Source organism: Bos grunniens, chromosome 11 (assembly GCF_055505025.1).
Source record: "Bos grunniens cultivar Pamir isolate PY7600 chromosome 11, Bosgru_T2T1.0, whole genome shotgun sequence".
Classification (NCBI taxonomy): Eukaryota; Metazoa; Chordata; class Mammalia; order Artiodactyla; family Bovidae; genus Bos; species Bos grunniens.
Window position 1 is genome coordinate 6,165,006 of NC_141175.1, and position 25,738 is coordinate 6,190,743.

Here is a 25,738-nt window from a genome sequence, read left to right on the forward strand (position 1 = left end):
CCCCCTCCCCCAGCTAGTACTCCTGTCCTTTCCCTTTGCCTACCATACCCTGTAGGGCTCCAGAAAAGAGATAAGGGGCAAGGCTTAGAACTGGGCTGCAGAGGGAGCCCAGGCCTTGCTCCACTGCCAGTCCTCTGGGGCAGAAACCAGAAGGAAAGCCAGGTCTTGGCATCTGGGGCCTAGAAAGCTCCTCTAGACCCACACTGACAAGAATCCACATTCTCCTGTGGCGCCTTGTTCAGAGATACGAGTGAACTACAGGCCAGGCCTATGTGCCCTGAACTCTTGAGGAGGCCGGGAGGCGGGAAAATTGTCTTCCTTGGCACCTGGGCGGAGCCGGAGCCACATCAGGGATGCAGGTTGCACAGGCTCTGCCCCTACCCTGATCCCAGGCCAGCTGTGGGCAGCAAGCAGACACTGAGCACAGGATACCCACCCCAACGCCTCCGAGTCCGGAGAGGTGCCCTTTGGGCCTTGGGAGTCACTCACAGCCCCTGCTTGCTACCTGGCTATCATCAAGTGTGGGGGGTAATCCCTGGGGTAGGGTTGCTTGTCTTTTGTGGAAAAGCAAAGGCACTCAGGGAAGATCTCTCTGCAGGGCCAGGAGGCCAGCAGTGCCCCAGCGAAGAAACTGCCTGGCACACACTCGGGGGCCGAGGAGTCTGGGGAACAGACCAGTGCTCACCAGGTGCCACACACAGGGAGTGACCCCAACCCTGTGGTGGTGGCCCCTTGGGTGGACTCCAAGGAAACATAAGGAGATTGAACCATGGAGTGGTACTGGGACAGCCACTGCAGGGGACTACTGGATGGGGCCTCTAGTCTTGGTTCTGAAGCAACAACAACACACCACAAGAGAAGCAGACAGCAGGGTGAGAGCCAATGACGGAGGTGCTCACACACCCTGGCAGTCACCCTGGAACACAACGAGGGGGAAGGAGTCGGGGCCCTGACATACGGCGGGACAGCATGCGTGAGGTGCTGCCGGGAACACCGGCTAATAGAAGCGTAACAATAAAAAAGAACCCGGGACTCTGCTTCTGGTTTACCTTTTGGCTTTCAGAGGCGTCCCGTTCTGATGACTCTCATAGCGGGGAGAAGTGTCACCGCCACCTGGCCTAACAGACTTCTCCCCAAACCCTCCCGGCTCCAGCTTCCGGCTCTGCCTGTCCACCAGGGGTCTCTGGCCCGAGAAGCTCCGCTTGGCCAGCTCCTTCTTCTCGCCTGCGCTCACCCCAGAGGGGCTGCCATCAGCCTGGGGGTCCAGCTCGGAGCCGGCCCGCCGCTCCCGCCTCTCGCTGAAGTCACTGCTCTCGGAGGCCGTCTCCCACTCCTCGTTGGCGTGGTCGGAGGAGTTCTGATAGGCGAGCTCAGGGGACCTGCGGCCTGAGGCGCTGCTCCTGTCCCCGGGGCAGGGTCTAGGACGGCCTGGCCACTGGCCGGCTGCCAGAGGTGGCTCGTCCTCCGGCCCCCACAGGCCCAGGGCCTCCCGTTCCTGCCGGAGGCGCCGGAAGCGGGGCGGCTTGTCCTGGCGCGGAGGCCGCCTTCGCCGGAAGGGCCGGTTCTCTGCGTTTTCGGACTCTGCGGCGTGGTCATCTTGGAAGAAGGCCCTCCGGTCCTCCAGGCGGCCATCCTCGAAGCCCCGGGAGCCCAAGGCGTCGGGGCGTCTGTAGGCGTCTGGGATGTAGTCTCTGTCTAAGGGCCGCCGGGCTCCACATGCGTCAGAGGCGCCAGACTCCTGCCAGGAGGCGCCAGGACCCCGGCTGGGCCAAGGGGCCACCTCCTTGGCCGCGAAGGTTCTCCGGCCATATGCACAGTTGCTCAGACGCGGGGGCAGGGCACGCCCGAAGGCCCGGGGACCTCGGTTCTTGGCCTCAGGCCCACCATGGTCCTCAGGGTGCATCCTGCCGGACCGCCAGGACTCCCTGAAGTCGCCCTTCCTTCCCGTGGCCTCCTCCCGCTCCGGGAGCGCACCCTCATCCCCAGGCTCAGTGCCTCGCTGCCGCCGCCGCTTGGGGAGCTCCTCATACTCAGAGCCCTCGCTGTGGGTCTCACTGGCAATCCTCCGCCGGGGCTTGGCCCGGGGGAAGTCATCCGACGGCCCAAACTCCCGCGGCCCCCGGCCCCGGCTACTCCTCTGGCTGCCGCTGTAGAGGCCGCGTGCCCCAAGGACGCCCCCGCCACACAGGCCACTACCGGTGGGCCGCCCGCGGAAGGTGAACTCTCGGAACCCGCGGCCTCGGCCCCGGGCTGGCCCCCGGCCCCCAAAGGCTTGCTCCTCATCAATAAAGATCCAGTTATTCCTCTTGGTCGGGGGTGTGTGGCTGGCCTCCCTGGAGGGTCTGGCCTCCGGGGCCCCATCAGGCTTGTTGTCCTCCTCAGGACGGCTGGCCTCACGGCCCAAGCTGGCACGGGCTAAGCCCTGGTCCTCCGAGGTGGCCGGGGCCGCATTGGCCAGTGCGGGGTCGTTCTCCTGGTCCTCGTCCTCAGCCACTTCATGGACAGGCCCTGGCTCCCGGGCCAGGCGGGTGCTGCCCTCTGCCAGCTCCGGCTTTACTTTCTCGAGCTCCTTCTCCTTGTCCTCCACCTTGAGGGCCTTCAGGACAGGTTTCTTGATGGGGCCGGACCTACGGGTCCTGCTGGTCTGCTCCGGGTGCTGGCTGCCAGTGCCCCGGGCTTCTGGCGTCCACTCGGGCTCCAGAGCCGGCGGCTTGCTCGGGCTCCCTTCCTTCTCCCAGGAGGAGACGCTGAAGGGTGGCTCCTCCCGCGGTACCTCCTTCTCAACCGCAGCGTCTGGGTTGGCAACCTTTGACTGGTGGTTCACATCCCAGTCACCATACTCGAGCTTTTTCTCCGTGGGGGCAAAGTCGGGCTCCAGTGGGGAGCACCTGAGGTTTGGGGTGTGACTCACAGGAGTGCCTGCTTCCTGCCCATTTTCTTGGGGTGGAAACAAAAGCTCCTGGCCTACTCTCTGAGAGGAGACACGGGAGTCACAGTCTGCTGGGGCCTTCTTGTCAGAAGCGCTCAAGTACTCCTGCCCTCTCTCCTCAAGGAGCTCGCGCTGGGCACTCACGCCCCCTGACCTTCCGGGGGAGGCAGAGTAAGAGCTTTCACTCCTGAAAAGGAACCAGAAAAATCAGTCAATGTGATTGGAGCCTGGTTCCTGGTTTCCACGCTGAACACAGTTTAAAAAAAAAAATTTTTTTTTTTTTTTTAAAAAGGAAAAGAAAAAAACATAGGCACGAACATTCGCTCTATCTTTAAATGGGCCTCAAAGATGCTGGGCCATGGGCTGGTGGCAGCCCCTGGAGTCCAGAGTGATGATCAGTGGCTGGCGGACTCCACGAACAGCTGGGCATCCTCTGGTTCAAACACGCTGGAGCCGGGAAGTCCGAGAAGAGTCTGGGGTGCTGGGCTGGCAGAGCCAGCTCACCTTACTTTCACAGGAAGGAGCCATAACACATGTGCTCAACCCCACCCCGTGGCCCTGGCCCAAGGTTCTGTGGGATTTGCCTCTGACCCCAGGATTCCTCCTGGGCCTTCAGTCACCATTGGAGCCTCTCACATGAAAGCACCCAGCCATCCTCATCTCACTCTCCTTTCCCAGAGCACACTGGTCCCTCCCAAGGCGCCCCTTCCCTGAGGGCGGTGTCTCCTGGGACAGGGCCTCCTCCCAGAGCCCATCTCACTGAGGACCAAGATTCCTCCTTCAGCTGCAGGGCAGCAGGACCAAGCGTCGCCTCACCTGACATGCATGTCCATGGCCATATTGTCGCTGGATTTCGGATGGGGCAGCGAGTAGCCCTTGCTCTGCAACGCCATGTAACCCTCAGGGCTCCACACGGGGGCAGGGTCAATGGCGGTCACCTTCCTTTCTGGCAGCGGGGGCACACAGCTCTGGTCCTCAGAGCGACAGCCAGTCCCACTGAGGGAATCCGGGGGCATTATGGGTTTCATCAATCCTGAAGAAGGCAAACAGCTAATCGGTCACCTCGTTCAGCAAGCCATGGGTCGCCTACAGGCCCAGAGGAGACAAGCTGCCCCGACTATCACGCGGATGCAGCATCCCACCTGCTTCACGTCATCTGATCACAGAACCTCTGAAAGCACACAGGCACGCCATCTGAAAGGCCTGTTCAAAGACCCTGGAGGTCCAATCTTAGTTCCTGATGAACAGCGCCTATGTTGAAGGATATGAAAAACTGGCAAATGGAAACAGGACACAACCAACTAGAGAGCTCATGTCTGGCGGCAGAAAGCTAAGGGGTCAGGCAGCCAGCAGCGGGAGATGACAAGGGTCTCCTGCACAGACACAGGGAAGATGGGCTATGCTCCAGGAAGCCTACACGCACCAAGGAGCCAGAGTCTGCCTGCTTCCAAACCCTGCAAGATTCAGAAAGGGCTCTGGATTTCAGTTCTGCTTGTTTCTGCCCCTGAGCTTATAGTGATAATCCACATTCTCTCCAGGGAAGGGAAGAAGGGGACACACAGATGACACTCAACTCTTAACTGGCCCGAGGAGACAGGGATAAGCTGACATCTTGGTCCAATGAGATACAAACCAGCCTGGGAGACGGCACCCCCTCATTAGGGCCCCTCTGTCCACTTCTACCAGATGGGATGCTGTAGATGACATTAAAGGCCTCCCATTGGGCCAGAGTCTGTGTAGAAAAGAGGATCTGATTTTTCAAATATTTCACAAAGCTAATTACTGGGCCAGTTTTTTTTGTGCCCATTTTTCAAGCTGAGATAATCTGATCAGGAAAATGATTCTGCATCAGGCTAGTGATTTTATACTTTCTTTCAGCTGTGGATGCTTTGTCCAAAGGTTACCAATATACGACTCCGGCACAAAGGTAGTCTGAGTCATGTGGTCAAGGACCCTCTCTGGAATCCTAAAATTACACCCCGTTTACTAAGTATTGATCACAAGGTAGGCAGAACTGCTGAGCACTACACAGAACTATTTTTGGCAATATGGCAGCTCATATCACCTGAAGAAACCTCCTATCACAAAAACGCTACACAAAACATGTTACACATTTCACTTGCAGAGCTCTGCTCCCCCAAACCAGGAAACCCCCAGGGAGCGGAAACCACAGCCATGGGCAAGAGCCATGGGCCAGAGGCACGAGCCAGGGCTCCTGAGAGGGGACCCAGGGACACATCTGTCAGATGTAGTAACCTACAGCTGTGCTCCTAAATACCACCCCCTCACCCCCCAACAAGAGATGGGGCTTCTCTGCACAAGGCAGAGAGTTACAGCTGAGGTGCTGCTTACACAAAGACCCTCAAAGGGCTATGCGTTCAATTACAAGGCAGACCAGAAAAACCTCACACTCTTTAGGACAGGGAGATGACTGAGCTAGTGACCCGGCCAGGGTCAAGTCAAGGAAAACAGTCCCCAGTGAGGAATTCATGGCCACATGCCAGCTTTCACACAGGCTTGGGGGTAGTAGAGTGGAGTTCAGATTTACACCCCTAGAATTCTCCAAAAACTTCCTGAGTTACAATAAAGGTATTTCTAGGCTGGCAGATGAAAACACAGGGCCACCCTGGAGGGATACACTCTCAAATCAAGCTGCACCAAATCCCCAAGGTAAGAATAGCTCTGCTGGAAATGAACTTATAAGTCAAAACTCCCAGAACATTGCCGGGAAAGCATTCCACCACGACAAGTCCACAGGATCATGCACCGTCCCTAAGAACTTCAGGAAACACATCAAAATGCTAAACACCAGAGAATTACGGTTTATATGATTAAAAGCAATTAAGAAGGAATTGAAAACTCACAAAAAATATAAGACACAAGAAAAAAAAAAGATTTGAGAGAAAAAGTCTAGTAATAAAAATAGTCATGAAATTAAAAACCCACTGGACAGTAAAAAATAAAAACAGCAGATTAGGCACAGCTGGAGAGAACAAGGAATTAGAGAATAATTCTAAGCATTTTCCCAGAAGGTACCACAAAAATCAGCTCTCATGTATTCAGGAGACCTGGAGGCAAAGTGAGAAGAATCATGATGATGCAGGCATTTGTACAGCACAATCAGTACAAATAATCTAAGTGGGTGACATAGGAAGAAAGGATACAAAGAATGAAAAAAGGCAAATAGTTAACACGATAATTAGAAGAGAAACTCCCAGAAGTGATGAAAGCAATACAACCTTAGATTTGAGGACTATGAGTTTTAAGCAGAATAAAGTAAGGATAGATATAGATATATACCTAGACACAGCATTTTGAGAAAAAACTACAGGAGACCAAAGACAAAGAGATCTTAAAGCAACACAAACCAGACACAGGAGCCAGAAGAAAAGGAATACTATCTTCACAGTCCTAAAAGAAAGTAACTGCAAACTTAGAGTTCTATACCCAGCTACACTATCGTTTAAGAGAAAGGCTGCCATAGATGAAAAATAGTGCTCAGTTGCGTTGAACTCTTTGTAACCCATGGACTGTAGCCAGTCAGGTTCCTCTGTCTATGGGATTTCACAGGCAAGAATACTGAGGTGGGGTACCATTTTCTCTTCCAGGGGATCTTCTAGACCCAGGTTTGGAACCCATGTCTCCTGCACTGGCAGGCAAATTCTTTACCACTAGTGCCACCTGGGAAGCCCCATGTGAAGAATATGTATCGCCAAAAAACTTTCGTAGAGGCCTTGACAAAATGTATGTTCTGAAAAAATAAATGGAGCTCAGATGGAAGGATAAGCAGCAAAGACACTAGTAAACATATAGACAGATCTGAACAAGCATAGATTGAATAAAACAACAAAGATAATAATTTCGCAAGCATCAAAACAAGGGAAGAATTAAAATTCCAGGGAAAAATTAAAAGACTCCTGAATTAGAACTCAGGTTCAGGGTAATCTGATTAGCCTTTGTTAAGTCAAGGGTGCATGTTAGAATTTAACCTAACCACTCACAGTAGAAACAGAATGCAGAAGGAAAACAAAAGGAATCGGAAAACTTGACACCTATGCCCCCAATCTAAAGGGAACAACTTTGGTAACTACAGTCACAGTTTTACCCACTCAATGTGGGTAAAACCAGACACATCTTAAACATACAAAGATATTCTCCTCCACAAAGGGCTCAGGCTGACAATAAAAAGTTGGGGTAGAAAGATACCACACAAATACTAATCAAAAGAAAACTGGAATGAAATTATCATCAGACCTGTTAAAGGTAGAAAACACAAGAAACAAAGGTGCGATGCGAAAATACAAGAAACAGGATGCAGTCACCCCAAGCCTACATGCTTCCAGATAGGTAAACCAAAAACTGACACATTTACAAGATTTGATAAATCCACAATCACGGTGGAAAATGTTCACACACCTCTAGAAACTGATCAAAGGGGTAAAAAAACTGTGATGATAGATATTCATACAGCACAGTCAGCAAGCACACTTTAATGGACCATGTCCAATAGGAGAATACATTCTTTTCAAGCCCCTGAGTGAAGCTTGATCTGCCACTTGTTAAAAATAAAGTTTTACTGAAAAGCAACCACACCCATTCACTTACTATTGTCTATAGCTGTTTTTGTTCTACAACAGCAAAACTGGAGTAGCAGTTCAAAGACTAAAATATTTATTATCTGGTATTAATGGAAAAAAATTTTGACTGCTCGTCTATATCATACAGACCATGATATATGACCAAAAGGCAGCCACAGTAGAAATTAACAACATATGGATGATATTAAAACTCTGTATTTGGAAATTTTACAATATACCATTAAAAATCACTCAAAATCAGACTAATATTTAAAACTGTACAGTAATAAAAATGTTATTTTAAAACTCAATGGCTCATAAACTCAGGTGAGACGTAAATACATCAGAAAACTCAGGAACTAGTGATCTAATTAAGCATCCAACATAATCGGAAAAAGAACAAAATAATTTCAGTGGAAATAATGGGGGGGACAGAAATTAATGAAATAAAAACCAAATAAAAGACAGGAATTAAGAACCTCAAAAGATACTTTTTAAAAAATGGCATTAAAAAAATGGCATTTGACAAACCTTGGGAAAGACTAATCAAGGAAAAGAGAGAACATAAAGAACACTCAAGAATGGAGCAGAGATACGAAAATTAACAAAGACAATTTATGATTCATAATCTTAGTCTCTTCCTAACAATTCTTTGTAGGAGGTACTATTACACCCTCATTTTGCAAACAAGGAGGTTATAACTCAGACTGGATATGTGACTTGCACAGAGGCCAGACTGGAATCCAGGTGGGGTCTGTCTACCTCCCAAGGCAACGCCCTTGCCCACACCACATACCCTGGCCTTCACTGCACCTTGGTGCTTACCTGAGGGATGCAGGGCCGAGGGGTAGAAATCCACTGGGGTCCGAGTGGGCGGGATCCGTGGGTCCATGTAGGAGGGCATCATCATCCACCTGGGGTCGAAGCCCAGCATCTGGGGGTGGTGCGGGTAGAAGGTGCGCTGTGGATGGGACGGCGGAGGGTACACCGGCTGCCAGTGCTGCATCTTGTACAGCTGCTCCTGGCAGAGACAGAGATCTGGCTGCACAGGTGCCACGGAGCAGACAGGCTGCGCGTGCCCGCATACACAAGCTTCCAGGGAAAACCCACCCAGACAGAAGACCAGAGAGGGCAGGCCCCAGTGTACGCAAGACCACGTTCAGGCCCAGGCCCTCTCCCAGGACGGATGCACAGTCATCCCATCGTCACACAGGGCCCTTGGGCTCCTCCACTACACACGGTAGCTTGGGTGCTCACGCAGATCAAAGGCTCTCCTGGAGCTGACACGTGACCAGCACACCTCCCAGAGCACCTCTCCCCAATGCTCCTCCCCATCCCCAGCCCCCACTGTCCCTTCAATTCATTCTCCACACTCCGATACCCTGATCACGGCCAGAGTCCTCCTGGGTTCTCCACAGTTCTCCATCTAACAGCTGGGATCCATGGGGCTACATGTGATCTATAGGGTCTTGACCCATCTGCCTCTCCAGCATCACCTCCCACTACTGCCCCAGCCTCCAGTCCACACACCTGCCTGCCTGCCTGCTTCAGGCCTTGGAAACACGCTGGGCCATCTGTTCCCTGGGCCCCAAACCTGTTCACCCACACCCCTCCTTCAGGTTTCAGCTTAAAGAGAACTTCCTCTCGGAAGCCTGCCACAAGTTCCAAGGAAGGTCAGGTACCCTGTTCTCGGCTCTCACAGCACTGGTGTTTCTCCTGCGGTTGCCTCCCTTCCCTATATCAGGGGATCATATGCCAAGTTCACTGCAGTCCACTCACCTCTACCATCAGACAAGGTATGGAAAGAGTTCACTGCATGAATGAACTAACACATCAAAAGAGTATTAAAAATCAAGGACCTAGACCCAATGAGGGTTCATTTCAGACCTGCTCCACAGCACCAGTGACCCCCGGGGCTTTCCTCACAAGCGGACCCCAAACCAGCATCCTGGCCAGACACAGATACAGTCAAACAAGTGGGACAGCTGACCCAGCATGCCCTATCCCACCAGCCAGCAGGCTCAACTCCAGCCTGGGCTGGGTTCCCCGGATGGCTCGCCGGTGCTCCCAGCACCTCTTAGGAGCACTCGGCACTCAGTAAGCGGAGCTCTCTAGGGCTCTGCCCACAGCTCCTCCTCCTGTCTAAACCCCAGGTCCCCAGGGAAGCAAATCGACAGTCCATTTGCCAGACTCCCTCAGGCTACTCTGGCACGTTCAGGCTTTCTCCTACTCTTCAGGAAGGATTTACCTGTCACTGCCCATCCCCACCCTCCCCAGAAGACTTCCCTAGAGCAGCTGTTACAACTGTGTCTGGCTGGAGTGACTCCAGAGATCTCTCCAGTGGGCAGTAAATCTTCACCAAGCCCAGGAGTCACTGCATGGTGCCTGCTCACGGTACAAAACTACAACAGCACAATGAACGTACCTAACTGTCTAGAACACAGGCCACGGTGGGCTTCTGGAATGCTTCCTAGGAGCCCAAGGGAAACAGGGTCTGGGGTGAAGGTTGTAAAGGCAACTTTAAAAAACTTCTGGGTAAAGCTGTAAAATTTGATCTGTTTCCCCAGGGCACCCGCATTTTGGAACATTTTCGATTACTAACAATAATTTACCAGACTTCCCTGGGGGTCCACTGGTTAAGAATCCACCTTTCAATGCAGGGGACACAGATTTGATCCCTGGTCAGGGAACTAAGATCCCATATGCAACAGGGCACCTAAGCCCATACTCTGCAACCAGAGAAGCTGACATGCCACCACGAAGACCCGGCACAGCCAAAACAAAGAGAGAGACAACGTTTTAAGAACATTAATGGAACACCAATAAAGACACTACTGGACCACCGATAAACTAGTCTACAGGCATCGCAGACTCCTCACCGCCACGCCGAGTCAGGGCTTCATTCCTTCCGCTTCACACCGACCTGTCCAAGGCCCACACGGCTAGATAAGCAGCACCATTAGCACCAGAACCCAAAGCTGTTTGACGGAATCCTACAAGCCTCCGCCCTTAACTCAAAGCCAACATTCCTCTCCAGTGCTCTCCACACAGCCCCCAGGCCTCTTCCTCCCAGAGAGGCTCCAGGGTGGGGCCGCCGTCAGTTTGAAGAGTGGCCACATTGTACACCTCTCAGTGAAAAAACCACTCAGACACCACCAGCCATTCCTTTCAATGCTAGCCAACAGGGTCCACAAACTACCAACAAAGGTTTTCATCCAGAGGATGAATTACCTGGAGAAACGAAAGGCCAGGGCTGATCTCCAAGGCCCCCACTCTCCACGTCCCTGCTGGCAACTGGGGTACAGGAGGGTGGGTGTCATCTGCTTTAATTGAAGGGGCCAGGGAGACGGAGGGGCGGGTCTGTTTACAATATGGGCTAAGCGTCTCCTGTTTACCTGCTGCTGCTGCTGCTGCTGGCGCTGGAATCTGGGAGGGAGTGACTTTTGGTACTTGTTGAATTCCTGTGCAGGGGAGCCAGCCTCCCGGGGCCCCTCCTCACTGCCACCGCTCTGAGCCACTGCTGGAGGAGCTGTGGGGGCTTCTTCTGAAAACGTGCTGGCGGTCTCCTGGGCAGAGAACTCAGGGGAGCCTACAGAACAAGTAATTGGGGAGTGGCCAGGTCAGTTCATGAAAGCTTGGCTGAGTGAATATTTAATGGCAAATGCTTTTTCTTGTAGGCACATACTTTCCACTGCTAAACTACTTGCATCCCCAAACCCCAGCACTGAGCTAACACTTCCCATGCCCAAGCTCACAGCCTCCCCCTGGCCCCCATCACAGATTAGAAAACGAAGGGTGGAGAGATCAGATGAATTGCCTGAAGTCGCACGGTCGGCAGTAGAGCTGGGATACAATTCCAAGTGAGAGAGGGTCTATTAAAATGGACCCAGCGCAACAGAGTGGATGAGGCCTCAAAGGGAGCCCACGTGCCCCCACCTCCATCCATTTATGTGAGTCAGGCCAGCCAGGCAGCCCCTCTGAGGACGACAGCTGCAACTATCCCACGAGGCTTCTGTGAGCATTAACTGGGCCAGTCCACGGAGTGCACTTCAAATGGAATGCTCCCCACCATCTCCAAGACTGTGCCCCTTGGAATCCCCTGCTGTCTTCCCCATCCCAGCTTTGCATTCTTTTTTCCAGCTTTATTATAACTGATGTTTCCATTCTTAAGAAATCTACTGCAGAGAGCAAACACCAGTGCAAAGCCTGGAGGTAGGGCAGCGTTCCAGAGGAATGATGATGGGCAGGGGGCATATGGAAGAGCCGGGGACACATCCCACACCCAGGCCCACTCTACACCCTGCGGTCCACTCCCTGACTCTCTACTGCCCCCTCAGTAGGTCCCTGACACTGGGCCCAGGCTTCACCCAGACTTCAGTGACACAGCATTTACAGAAGGACCAGCATCTGAGTTCCTCGGCCAAAAGGGCGCTGATGACCACCAGGTCACTGGTACGCCCTCCATCTGAGAAGCTTTCAGCAACTAAAACTAACATCAGGCCCTTCTCTACTTTAGAGACTTTGTTTGAGTTCATTTAAGAAAGTCACAAAGAACATAACTGATCATATTATTAAAAACTAGAGCAAGAGACACCCTTCACCACTTAACACTGTTTGGTGTCTCTAGTGCAGCCACGTGATCCAGTCCTTTTAGGAATAACATCAGGGAAAATGTATTCTAAAAAGTGGGCAGGCTTCCTTCAGCGTCACAGAGAGTGCTGTGCTCCTACTGAGGTCCTCCGGCACCCACATCTCCTCTGCCAAGCAGTAGTGGTAATGAAGACAGTGCTTCGTTAGAAGCACCTGTGAGAAGGCAGGTGCTTCTGCATGTAGAAATGTGCCATGTGCTTTGTGACATCATCTCCCAGGACCCTGAGCACAGGAGGTGGGTACAAACTCTCCCCAACCCACTTCATGGGCGAGGAAAGTGGGAAGTCAGAGGGGAGGTGTCAGAGGGGAAGCACGTGGCCAGCTGGCTTCAGTGGTGAAAACAGGACGTGAACCCAGGCCCCTGATCCAGGCCTGAACTCTTAACAACTGGGATCCCTGTGTATCCAGCCATTGGCCACAGTTCATGCTAAGAAGCCAGGGAGATGCCCAGTGACACAGCCCTTGTTTCCAGGTCAGGGGCCAGGCTCACTGCTCACCTTTGTGGACGGCAGGGCCGTTCTCCTGGGGAGTCACCTTCTCAGCCCCCGGAGAGCGGGGAGCTTCCTTCTCCGCCTGCTTCTGGGCCTCACTGGCCCGCTGAGCCTGCTTGCACTTCTGGTCAAGCTGCTTGAGTTTGGCAGCACAGGCAGCCAGCCTTTCCTCGCGCGCACGGCGCTCCTCCTCCTCCCGGCGCTTCCGGGCTCGCTCCACAGCCTCGGACATCTCAGACTGGACAAACTTCTGCCGCGGTGGGGGCTTGTCCTCTTTGTCCTCGGCAGACTGCTGCCGAAATACGGTGCCCATGGAGGATTTCTGCTGAGAGAAGACGGTCAGAGGATGTCACAACTCAGAGACAGGTCACCACCTGGAGGGGGTCAGCTCCCTTCTCAAGACCCTTGGGCACCTTCAAGAGGCCTATGGCAAGAGGACCTGAGCTTCGATCCTGTTCTGCCCTACACTGTATTTGGAAAGAGGGCTGGGCAAGCACCAACAGTCTAAACCCTAATTTCTCTTTTGGAAACTGTTGATAATCAAGGAAGCCCTCTGGGTTGTAAAGGTGCACGGAATCATTTGCAAACCTCTTAACACCATGACTGAAATGCAGGAAACACTCAAGAGAATAGGCACTCCGGCAGCCATCTCTGGGCATGCAAGGTCAGGGTATCCACTGCTAAAGAACAGGAGCAGAAAACCACATGCTCATCACTCCTCAGCCACAGAGCTGCCCTACTGCTCCTCCCACGAGAGCAGATGAACCTCTGGATACAAAGAGCCCCAAGACACCAGAACTCACACTCACACGTGAGGTTTCAAACTGATCAAATGTAAAAACGAAACAGCATCTCTAAAAACATCTCTTCAAGGTATTTTATCTACTTTTAAGTCTCAAGTTGATTGTTAAGTTACTAGACAACCAATAGGGTGCCAACGATGCAGTGTGAAAACCTCTCCATTCTGGGAAGATTTCTTACTGATTTGCAGGAAGAGAGGCTGCACAGCAGAATATGCAGCAGTCCAAAGGATGGGCTGGGTCCCTGGACCCCAGCCGCTGGAAGTCTAATGACATACAACTGGCAGAAAAACAGCAACTTCTTGTTTTGAGGGATAGTTACACAGATGAATGTAACTGTTGAAAAGTCATCAGACATATAAAACCAAGATCTGTTGTGTCTTTTCTTGTATTTTAATTGTCATCGTTCAGTTGCTAAGTCTTGTACGACTCTTCTGCAACCCCATGGACTATAAGGTTCAAGAGAAAGGCTGCCTCAGGTTTAAAATAGTGCTCAGTTGCTCAGTTGTGTCTGATTCCTTATTACCCCATGGACTGTAGCCCGCCAGGCTCCTCTGTCCACAGGACTTCCCAAGCAAGAGTACTGGTGTGAGTTGCTATTTCCTTCTCCACAGGACAGTCCTGACCCAGGAATTGAACCCATGTCTCCTGCACTGGCAGGCAGGTTCTATACCACTGAGAAGCCAGGGAAGCCCTTTATGTAAATTACACCTCCATAAAAGCAGTAAGTAGCAGTGACAGTAGAGAGTGATTTTTCTTCTAAAAACTAACTTCTTATAATCCAGAGACAATTACTACAAGATTATAAATGTCTAATTTAGAAGCACAAAGGTACTTTTTACATAATATAATTGGGGCCAAGTGTGCACTCTCCTTTTACTTTGCCCCGACCACTGCCATCTGTCCAGGCACTGTAACAGCCATGTACTATCTCACCTCGAGTCTTCACCAGGACACATCTCACCCCCTGATGCTCAGGACACCTGGATGATCCCTAAGGCGTACCCCTGATTATTCCCTTCACAATTTCCCAGAAATTAAATACCATCAAAGGGTATGTGCATCTCATTAAAACTATACATATGCCTTTCAAAACTGCCTGAAGTGAGCTATCATTTTATAAACTAAATATTCTGCAAAACATTTAAGCTGTGACAATCTTTTCAGAAATTTGGATTCATGAAATGATAAGAGATTTTTATCTTTGTTGACTCTAGATAATAAAAACACTCGAGATAATTCAGGGTTGTTATGAGCAGATCAAAGTAAAAAGAACCTTCTTTTGAATACTGAGCAACCCCAATATAAGGATGAAATCTGGGTTAATCGCAAGATAATTCCTAAGAGCTGTACTGAGTCTGTTTTCATTCTTGTGTCCCCTGTATGAGCACAATGCCTAGCAAGAGATGATATGTGCTCAGCACAAAAGACTCAAGATAACGGGTATTTTCACTTTAGAGGAAGACGTGGAAGTCCTTTAAACAGCACAGGGCACTGGAAATGGCAAGGCTGCCAGTCTGTTTAAATGAATGCCTCCCCTCCGCAGCTCACCCTTCCTGCTCAGTTCCATCCCAGAGTCAGGCAATGCAGCAGCGCCAGGCCTGCGCCCAGGGGGTCAGACAGCTCAGGGCAGGGTCAGAACCTAGGCAGCTGAGCAGGGTGTCCACATGGAGGTGTGGCTGAGGAGGAAGGTGGAGCCCAATCAAGTGGGAGGAGGAAGGAACTTCTAGAAGAGATGGTTCAGCAGGGAATTCAGGGTCTCTGGGAGAGGGGCTGACATCTGAGGAGCTGAGGAGAGCACCTGTGCAAGGGACAGGGTGAGGGTAGAAACAGGAAGACTAGGGAGACAACGGGAAACAGCCAGAATGAAGTGTGTGTGTGTGTGTGTGTGTGTCTCACATACATACATTCCCCAACTCCATGTGTATGTGTCTGTGTGTGTGTCTCTCTCACGTACATACACTTCCCAACTATCCACGGAAAAGGCCAGAAGCAGCAGCACTCCTGGTGCCCACATACTGATTTATAAGTGTCATTAAAGGCTGACTCCAAAGCTAGATAAGGACAAAATGAGCTTGGAAAAGCTTATTCTACCAGAAAGCAAGGAATCCCTCAAAAAAAGAATGGAGACAGTGAAAAGCACCCGGCTGCCAGCCTGAAGCCCCCAAACCAAAGAAAACCTGAACATCCACAGAAACAATATAATTAAAAATTTGATGAGAAACTGGATATTCATAGTCTTAAAGTAACTAGCCACAAAACTGCTATCAATTATGAATCTGTGGTGCATGTGAAAGCTCGATGTTGTGAAACCCAGTAGCCAGCACCTCAATCCTGAGATTAAAGTAAGGCTGTCACAGCAGGCAGAGAGGGACCAGGGTCACCCAGGCGGGAGCAATGAGAACAGTCAGTGCCAATTCTGAGAGACTCTAGCCAAAAAAGGGAAGCCTTGAACGCCACCATGAGGAAGCTCCAGACAAACGGCACACTGCACAAAGCAGTTGGTTTCTGATCTTCCAGAGCGTCAACCTCAGGAAAGCGGAGCAGAGGCTGAGGGTCCACCTCACACTGAAGGACACCTGACCCTGACCCAGATTCCTCTGCACCAAGACCATCAACTGGGCAGTGGGGGCAGTGGGATGGGGTCTGCCGACGAGGTGGCAGTGGTACGTCAACGCGAGCTTCCTGGATCCGACTGTGCTGACCTAAGAAGCATTCATTGTATGGTGGAGCCTGATCAGACTAGCAACTTACTCTTCAAACGGCTCAGGAAAAAATATTCTTTGCATTACACCAACTTTTCTGTAAGTTTGTGACTGTTCTCAAAATCTTAAAAGAATAATTTTTAACTTTAAAAAAAAATAAAAAGAGGGACTTCCCTGGAGGTCCAGTTGTTAAGACTGTGCTTCCAACGCAGGGGGCCCGAGTTCAATCTCTGGGCAGGGAACTAGATCCCACATGCTGCACAGTGCGGTCAAAAAAAAACAAAAAGGGAGGGAGGTTCAAGAGGGAGGGGACATATTATACCTATGGCTGATTCATGTTAATGTAGGGCAGAAACCAAGACAATACTGTAAAGCAAATATCCTCCAATTTAAAATAGCTTAGAAAAAGAGAGAGAGAAATGTCTGCTTAGACTTTTTCAGAAAACCAACCAGACTACTGAACTCAGTGAAACCTAACTGAATGTCCATCTGAAAGAGTGAGACTCTGGCTGTAGTGACCAGGGACACACCACATTGAGTCCCCAAGCCAGCCACCACTCAGTGTTCTCTGAGCTGGCTGAGACTCCCCCTGCAGCCCCCACGCACGGTGGGCTCCTGAAACCTCCCTGGCTCCATCCCTTCCTGTTCACTGTAAATGCATAGAACAGCCTTTCAGGTGACCTGCTGGAGTCTCTGCCTTGGATCTCTAGTCAGCTGAACTTGGAAAGGGCTTGTGTATGCGCACACGAACATCCATGTCCCCCAGCCAAACGGGCACAGGACTCCTCCCCCGCAGTGCCCACGGTACCTGGTAGTCAGGGCCTGACGCCCAGCTGTGCAGCTTCCTGGAAGGCGGCTGAGGTTCCGGCACCTTCCGGACGACACGGGTCACGCCTCCTGTTTCACTCCAGTCTTTTCCTTCCTCTTGGGTGCGCTTGGCATCAGCACTGTCTGCAGAGCTCAAGGATAACTGCCGCTGCCTCCTGGGGTCCCAACTGTTCCTAGGACAAACCGTGAAGACTTGGTCTTCCTGGTTGGCCCAGGCATGGTCTCATCAGACCATTAGCAATTCGAAAGTTAGCTTCTACAAACTGATTTCCTTCATAAAAGACCCACGGCGCACCCACCCAGAGCACCTACACCAGCACCCATTTTACCAAGTCAGTCTTAAAGACACAGCTCCAGTCAGGATGCCTCACACCCATTACTTCATCTACTGCAAAAAAAACAAAAACAAAAACGCCTCTACTTCCTCCATTTTAAAGAGCTGGTCACTGAGTCTCCGGGAAGTTGGGGAGCTGTTCACAAGAAAGAACTAACAGAGTTGAACCCAGGCCTCCCACTGCAGGCCCTTCTGTCTATGCCAAAGCCCCGTCCCAGGACTGAACAAATGCTCCTCACGACAGCAGAAGGCTCACTAAGTGATACATTACAAAGAGCAGGAGGAGCAACGCACACACTGGATAGAGGAGGAGGAGACAGACGCCAGCAGAGGCTCCGGGAAGGCTTGCTGAGTGGTGCTCACCTTTACACGCTGTGGTGCAAACAAAGGCTCTGTGACAAAACACGTGTGCATCTACTCACACCTCTGCTAGTGCAGAAGTGGTGCCCAAAAGCCCAGGGGGAGCACAGAGAAAGCCAGGGAGTCAGGCCTGGCTAATACACGTGCTCCTGCACGCACACACACACATGCACAGACACTCTGGAGGTGGAGGGAGATGAGGCAGGTGAGGAGAGTCAGAAGACCAGAGACAGAGCAACGACTGCCGGTGCCTCCTGACGGCAAGCCGAGGTGTGGGGCCCACAAAAGGTTCCTGATCTGCCAGGAAAGACCCAAGTCTCTCAAAGATGATGACTAAGCCACAGGGCGACGGTGACAGGGAAGGAGGGACAGGCTGGCCAGCCTCTGGATGCTGCGTAAAAGAAAGGATGCAGGTCCCAGTGTTCCCAGAGACAGTGAACAGGAAGGGATGGAGCCAGGGAGGTTTCGGGAGCCCATCACGTGTGGGGGCTGCAGGAGGAGTCTCAGCCAGCTCAGAGAACACTGAGTGGTGGCCGGCTTGGGGACTCAATGTGGTGTGTCCCTGGTCACTACAGCCAGAGTCTCACTCTCTCAGATGGACAGTCAGGTCACATCAATTCAGAGAGAGGAACGGAGTGGCCTGCTGCTCCAATGAATCTACAGGGCTTCACATTTCCACTGATTTAAATTCTGGATCACATCTCCTTCTGAGCTTAGTTCCAAAAACTGACCCATAGATATTTCTTTCCCAAGGGCATCCAAAGCTTCAGTTGAAATCAAGCAGCATTAAAATAAATTACAGAAGCCTCAATTAGCTAACTGCCTGTGTGCCAGCTGAGGAAGAGTGACAGAAGAGCATTACCAGCTCCCTGCAGAAGAGGAGCCATGAAGCCGAAGATGACACAAGACTTGCAGACCCACTACATAAACATTCAATTACTGACAGTGAAACAGACAAAAGGAAAAAATACCAAAACACTACTATCTAAGCAATATAAACCAGTACTCACATTTTAACAGAAAGCACAGTAAGTCTAACAGATATATATACAAAGGAAACAGGCAATTCCATACAAAGAGAAGCATCCACATTTGCCAATACTGGGGTGCTGGTGGGGTGGGGATGCAAATTAAAGCGACCATAGGTACTACTTTAAAAGTACAAACCCATGCTACTGGTATTCTGCTAAAAACTAGACTGGCTAGACTACAATTTAAGTATTTTCCAAATGGTATTGGGAGCAAGCATCAATCCAATGAAATGATCCAAAAAAAGAGAGAGAAAAGATTCAAGTTGTCAAATATGCTTAGGCAACGTGGCATACCCCACTTTCGGCTTCCCCCCCACGCCCAGATCCCCAGCAGGCTGTAGCACGCACATCCTAGGCTCTGGGCACCCTTGGAGTAGAGCTGAACCCAGGCGGTTTCCCAAGTCTGCTTGGCCAGAGAAGCCTTTAGGGGCACCACACACTCATGGCAGTCTGCAGAACAGTCAGTCTACAAGACACACTTGGGAAAAATGCGGGCACGGTGGCTAAATAGCTAGGACTCAGCCACCCACGCCTGGTGACCACCCTGGCTCCCCGCCCCCAAACAGCTGTCCTTCCATCTGCAAAATGGAAACGGTGTCTGGCCACGTGAGGTCGCCGGGGTGATCAGGACATGCAAAGTGCACGGGAGCACTGAGAACACCAGTGCACATACATCTGTAAAGTGTCACATGCCCCCCTCAACCCCCGCCACCGGGAGCGGTGCTGTGAGCAGGGATGGCGCCCTTACCACTTTGGCCTGCCGTCCTTCAACACTTCCTCCTCCTCCTCATCATCACTGAACTTCAGCTTCTCGGAGTAGTCCACTTCTTCATGGAGGCCTGCAACAGGAGGAGGGCCAGCAAGAAGGAGACAAGATGCACATCCCAACAGTGGGAAGAGCACCGCTGGGGGCGGGGGGAGCACTGCCTCCAGGCAGGAAGGGCGCCAGCCCACCTGGCTAAGGGGCACCCCCGGCTGCCACCACCAGAACACACACTGCAGAGAGAGGTGGAGGACACAGACCAAGACCCCACGCTCCCAATGCAGGGGCCCAGGCCTGACCCCTGCTCAGGGGTCTGGATCCCACAACGAACACGTGATGCAGCCAAATAAACATATATCATATTAAAACAAATACAAGTGACCATATGTAAAATAGATAGCCAACGGGAATTTGCCGTCTGGCTCAGGAAACTCAAACAGGGGCTCTGTATCAACCTAGAGGGGGGGGATGGGGAGAGAGAGGGAGGTTCAAAAGGGAGGAGCTATATGTACACCTATGGCTGACTCATGTTGAAGATTGACAGAAAACAACAAAATTCTGTAAATCAATTATCCTTCAATTAAAAAATAAATAAATTAAACAAACAACACCAACAAAAATACAAGCGAAAGACAGTACTGGCTTTGGTCACAGCACAGTAGCCTCCCTGGTTAAATTAATGCTGTTAAGAAAACAGTCCTTAAATCTGTGCAGACCAAGTTTTCTGCAAGTGTGTTAGAAGGTGAGGAGTGAGCAGAAGCAGGTAGAAACCAGCCAGGAGGCCTCCCTGCCAACACACACTCCCGAGAGGTGAGATCTGAGAGTGGCTGCTTCACCCCAGGGCCTTCCCCAACCCGAGTGGCTCAGGCGGCAGAACGTGTCCATCAACTGATGAGCAAGTACACAAAATGCAGCAGATGCACACAATGGAACAGGATTTGGCCATATTAAAAAAAAAAAAGTTCACACACACGCTACAACATGATGACCCCTGAAGACATCATGCTGAGTGATGGAGCCAGGTGTGAAAGGCCTCATAGCCTACTGTGAGACTCCATTTGTACAAAACATCCAAAACACGTAAATCCACAGACAGAAAGTAGATGGTGCTTGCCAGAGGCTGTGTGTGGAGGGAGGGGTCACTGGGAGTGAGTGCTCATGGGTATGGGGCTTCTTCTGTGGGTGATGGAAATATTCTGGAATTCAACAGTGGGGATGACTGCACAAACTTGTTAATATACTAATAATCTCTGAATGGTAGACTTTAAGGGGGCAAATTTTACATAATACGAAAATCTGTCACATGAATTATATCACTGAAAAAAGGGATGTGACAAAAAGCCCAATCCAGTTAGAGTTAGATTTGACAACAAAGCAAGTATGATCACATACCATCTCCCAGAGCCTCGCGCTGCATACAGACACAAGTGGGCTGAAGGGTGTGGGTGCAAAAACACAGCACGACAGCAATAAATACCGTCAGAACAATGATCTGACACTGGGTGAAACAGACTCCAAGCAAGAAGTGTTAGGAGAGATGAAGAGTATGTGAAAACAATATAAACGGTCAGCACATCAGTCATAAAAATAAAAAATGTGTGGAACAGCTTCAAAATAAATGAAGCAAAAACTGACAGAATTAAAGGGAGAAACAGATAAATCTGCAATTGTAGTAGACAGTCTAATACCTTACTTTCAGTAACGATAGAACTAGACAAAAATGTTATGAACAACACTACCAACCACCCTGACTAAACTGATACATAGAGAATGTGATATCCAACTATCGAATACACTCTTTTCAAATGCACTTGGACTATTCACCAAAACAGACCACGTATCTTAGTGATAAAACCAGTCTTAATAAACTGGAAAGAATGGAAGTCACACAGAATACGTCCTTGTGACTACAATGGAATTAAATGAGAAATCTAGAAAGTTCCAATTAAAATGATCAGTGAACTAGAAAATAATCAAAACAATGGAGAAAACTAAAGCCAAAAGCTTTTTGTAAAGATGAGTAAAACTAATGAGCTCTTGGCAGAAGTGAACAAGAGAAAAAAATACAAATTACCTAATTATCAGGGATGAAAAAGAGTGATATCTATATCATTACAAATCTTACATACATCATTTTTTTAAAAAAAGATTCTAAAATTATATGAAAATGGACTTAGAAGAGTAAAATAACCTTAAAAATAAACAAAGCTGGGAAACTTACACTAACTTACTACAGAGCTACAGTGTGGTATTGCATAAGGATGAATAAATAGAACAAACAGGGTCCAGAATTAGGCCCACACTTATGTGATCAATCAACTGTTGGCAAAGGTGTCAAAGCAATGCCACAGGGAAAGAGGAGTCTTGTCACAAATGGTGTAGAACAACTGGGTATCCTGTTGGATTAAAATGAACCCTGACTCCCATCTCACACCATATACAAATTAATACATGGACCACACATCTAAAAATCAGTGTTAAAATTATAAAACATAAGGGAGTTTCTTTGCCACCAGGAGGGACAAAGATTTTTATAAAAGACACAATAAACCATAAAAAACACAAATTTATAAGTTAAACTTCACCAAAATTTAAAACTTCTGCTAATCAAAACGCAGTGCTGAGAAAATGGATCAAAACTTTTGTGAAATGTTAAGTCTCCAAGGATGTGTATCTGAACACTCAAAAAAGATACCAGTAGCCAAATCGGCATGAAAACGAGTGTATGATTACTCATCAGCAAGATGCAAATTAAAAGCACAATGAGCTAACGCTACACACCCACTGGAATGGCTAAAATTAAAGAGATGAACATCAGAGCACTGTAAGGATGCAGAGCCAAATTCTCAGAACTGCCGCTGGAGTGCACACCAGCCACCACGGAGGTCTGCGTGCTTCTGACAAACCTAATCACACACCTCCTCTTTAACCAACGACTCCACTACTGGATATTAACTCAAGAGAAAGGACAACAGCATCCATAATAAACTTTCGGGCAAATTACAGGATTTGATACAATGACACATACCTCAGTAATTAAAAGCAACCACGGACATATGTAATAACATTGATGGATCTCACAAACCTTACAGCTGAAGGAAAGCTGCACCACTCCACCCATCTGCAGTTAGGATTCATCAGAAGGGGGAGGCCTTGGGCAGAGTCAGGAGGAAGACTGGCTGGGAAGGGACAAGTGAGCACTGTGTCTTGACGTGGCTGTGCTGCTCAAGCAAATGGGTTTACCAAAACTGTACAACTAAATGTGTGCCTTTTACTTGGAAACAAACATCCAAAAGAATTTTTAAAGAAAATAATCAGATCAGGAGTGTGGGTGATTATGAGAATGAAGAATGTTGGAACTTGCTGAAATGCAGTGACAGGGCACTGTGTGGGGCTCATCACACTCCTGTTTTAACTCTTTCGTTACAAAAACTCTTTCTCCCTCCAAGAGTAAGATGAAAGACCAAGACAGACAACGTGGCTGCGTGAGGAAGCAACTGCTGGTAAGGGTACCAGCAAGGATCTCTCAGGGCCCAAGGCTGTCTGCTGCCCCCTGCCCTCAGGGGTCCCCGTAGACTCTGTCACAGGAACTGCCAACCTTGGCAAGAAGCAGAAACAAGAGTGCAATCCCCGCCTGCTGAACCGCCAGTCGAGAGCCCACAGGCAAATGCCACCACCCACCTGCCCAGCCATCGTCGGCGTCAGTGTCCAGGTCATCGAGGCCCTTCAGGTTTTCTGCATTGACGATGGTGGGTCGTGGCACCCGCTCCACCAGCGGCCTCAGTGGACGGATCGGGCGGCTCACTCCCAGTCTATTTTCTTTTCTGATGACAGAGAGAAGGGTAAAGACGCTGGGCTGGTGTCAAATACACAGATGGAAGCAAACCCAAATACTTCTCCAAAACTACATCCCTCACTGCAAAGGTTCACGTGTGCCCTTGATATTATAATCCTCCCCTTTTTAAAGAACATATAATCAACAAATACATCCCCAAGAGAAGTTCTGCTTCATTTTACAGTTTTAGATGCTCGGTGTTAAATCTACGGTGACAGCAATAAACAACTATCAGGAACCTGAACTCACAACCCCTCCTCTCGTTTTGCCCCAGAGGCCAGCCCTCCCACACACCCTGGAGTATCAGGTGGGTCTCTAGCTTCTGAGGTCTCAAAGCACTTTCCTATGTAAACCCACTGTACTGTCCCAATATCACCAACCAGGGTGACTTCTACATCCGTGACTACAATGCAATGGCCTTACCCGTCTTGGTCATTCATCTGGAACTGTCTAAAAGGAACACGGGGTTCAAGACGGAGCTGAGGAAGGGGAAAAGATCCTCGTTCCACTGTACCCTGGTTCTCTGATGACTGTGGCGAACACATCTGAAACATAACATCAATGAACAGGGTTTTCCAGTAATGGCCCAGAGTCTAAGTTCCACTGGCACCAGAATTTGTTCTGGCAAATGGGAAACAGAAACAGGAAAGTCTTGGGGTTTCCCAATTAATCCTATCACCATCTCCCCCATTTTTCCTGCCATCAGTACACAAATCTGGGGACTTGTGTCTTGGGGAATACCTGCCTCTCCTTCTTCTAAAAGAACCAAGGTTAAGATAACATCCGCATCACCAGGGAAAGAAGCCAGAGGCCCTTAAAATTTGAAACAGGGGGAATGAAAATGCAAAAGCAATGGAAACCTTCAGGGTAAGGCACCAGGGCAGAGAGACTGGGCGGGGATGGGGGACGCCCACGGAGGACATTCAACCCCGTGAAGTAGGTTCTGCTGGACATGAACGATCTGACTCTGTGGGGACAGAATGCACACTCCGAAGACTTACAAAGGCAGGAAGCATGTCATGGTATGTAGGTGGGTGGTATACACTCCCCAAGAACTGTGAAGCCCCTCTGCGGACAGGCTGAGGCGGGCGGAGCGAGGGGTCCTTAGACTCGCTGGCGCACGCCGAGGAGGGGGCTCCGTCTCCCGCACTCGAATTCCTGCTGCCCAGCTCAGTTGGGGAGGCGCTCAGAGACGTGGCAGAAATTATGTTTCGCCCACCGCCCTCCCTCCAGCTTGTCACATCTGGAAATGGAAAGGGGGCAAAAGGGGAGAGGAAAGAGGAGGGGGGAGGAGGGATTGTATGAGGTTCTGAAGGTCAAGGGACCCCCCTCACTCACCAAAAATTAAAAAAAAAAAAACAAAAAAAAAACCCAAAGTGAAGAATTGAGTCGACTGGTCAAGTCTGTAAGGGAAGGTGGGAGGCAGACATCTGGCCAATAGTATGAAACTGCTGAGGGTGTCTGACTGTCAGAGAAACACAAAACACAGTCTCCTCAGAGGGAAGGCAAGTGTAAACAAGGGGTGGTCTTCCTTCATCAACTCAGAGATCACACAACCTGAGACCTAACACCCCAAAGAGACCCAGAAGGTCCCATAAGAGCAGTCTTGGGCCACTGTTTCCACTAATACTGACCCAGTCCCATTGGGATTGGTACCGGGCTTGGCACTGGACTTGATGTTGGAACCAGAGTTCCTGACGCAAGTTCAAACGCTGCTCAGCAGTGCTAACTCTAGTCAGGGACTTCCTAGATGTGATGTAGAAAACAGCTACTGGTTCCCTCAAGTAGGGGCTGGAAGGGTCTGGGCCCCCCTGCCCAGGCCTCATCCCACCTGCTCCCACAGTGGCCTGGGGGAACCTCCTGCAGTTCACAGACTGAAATTTGCCAACCCTCTCTGACCATCGTTTTAAGATGATGCTTTCTCCTGCTCAACGTAGCAAAACCTGGTGGGATTATAGGCCAACAAGGAATCAGATGAGCCAAAAAGACTTCTCTTTTTAGTCAACTTATAGTTACAGAAGTTGAAACATGAAAGGTCCTTGAGTACTTGACCCCTAAGAGAATGGAACCCAGGATCGGAGCCACAAAGTCACTCTGTTCCCAACTCTTCAGTCCCCTTGTACATGACCTTAGCCAAGCCCTGGTCACCCAAGGTCATCTGCTTGTTCATCTTCTCAAACAATGAGACAGAACTGATTCCAGAAGCTTCTTCTAGTTCTAAACTGTTACAGTCCTACAGCAGCTCATCTTAATTAATCCCAGAAAGTTGATGTTTTTAGCCTAAGAAATCTGATTATATATTTGGAACAAACAAAATAACCCAGCATAGACCACTGAGAAGACAGTATGTTTTATCAAAGAGCTGCATGGTGATCATTTCATTTATAGGATATCCATTCTGACTCTGGGATAACTTGGGAATTAATCAAAACAAG

General features: G+C 49.9%; 1 protein-coding gene across 25 annotated transcripts in view; it reads right to left on the reverse strand.

Moving 5' to 3' along the window:
• Positions 1–25,738, reverse strand: part of PRRC2B (proline rich coiled-coil 2B) — an 84,431-nt gene that overhangs the window by 19,867 nt on the left and 38,826 nt on the right. For 8 of the 25 annotated variants that reach the window (XR_015136161.1, XR_015136158.1, XR_015136160.1 and 5 more), the window contains 10 exons: positions 24,305–24,546; positions 23,727–23,848; positions 23,150–23,292; positions 19,454–19,544; positions 16,961–17,153; positions 12,654–12,972; positions 10,902–11,095; positions 8,332–8,527; positions 3,746–3,962; positions 1,050–3,116 (listed from right to left, as the gene is read on the reverse strand). Coding sequence is in view for 21 of the 25 variants with exons in the window: in XM_086324449.1 (XP_086180575.1) it covers positions 1,050–3,116; positions 3,746–3,962; positions 8,332–8,527; positions 10,902–11,095; positions 12,654–12,972; positions 16,961–17,153; positions 19,454–19,544; positions 23,150–23,292; positions 23,727–23,848; positions 24,305–24,546 (3,784 nt within the window). In the remaining 4 variants the exon portion in view is untranslated. The remainder of the gene's footprint in view (positions 1–1,049; positions 3,117–3,745; positions 3,963–8,331; positions 8,528–10,901; positions 11,096–12,653; positions 12,973–16,960; positions 17,154–19,453; positions 19,545–23,149; positions 23,293–23,726; positions 23,849–24,304; positions 24,547–25,738) is intronic. The other 17 variants (XM_086324455.1, XM_086324451.1, XM_086324448.1 and 14 more) reach the window with 8 other exon arrangements.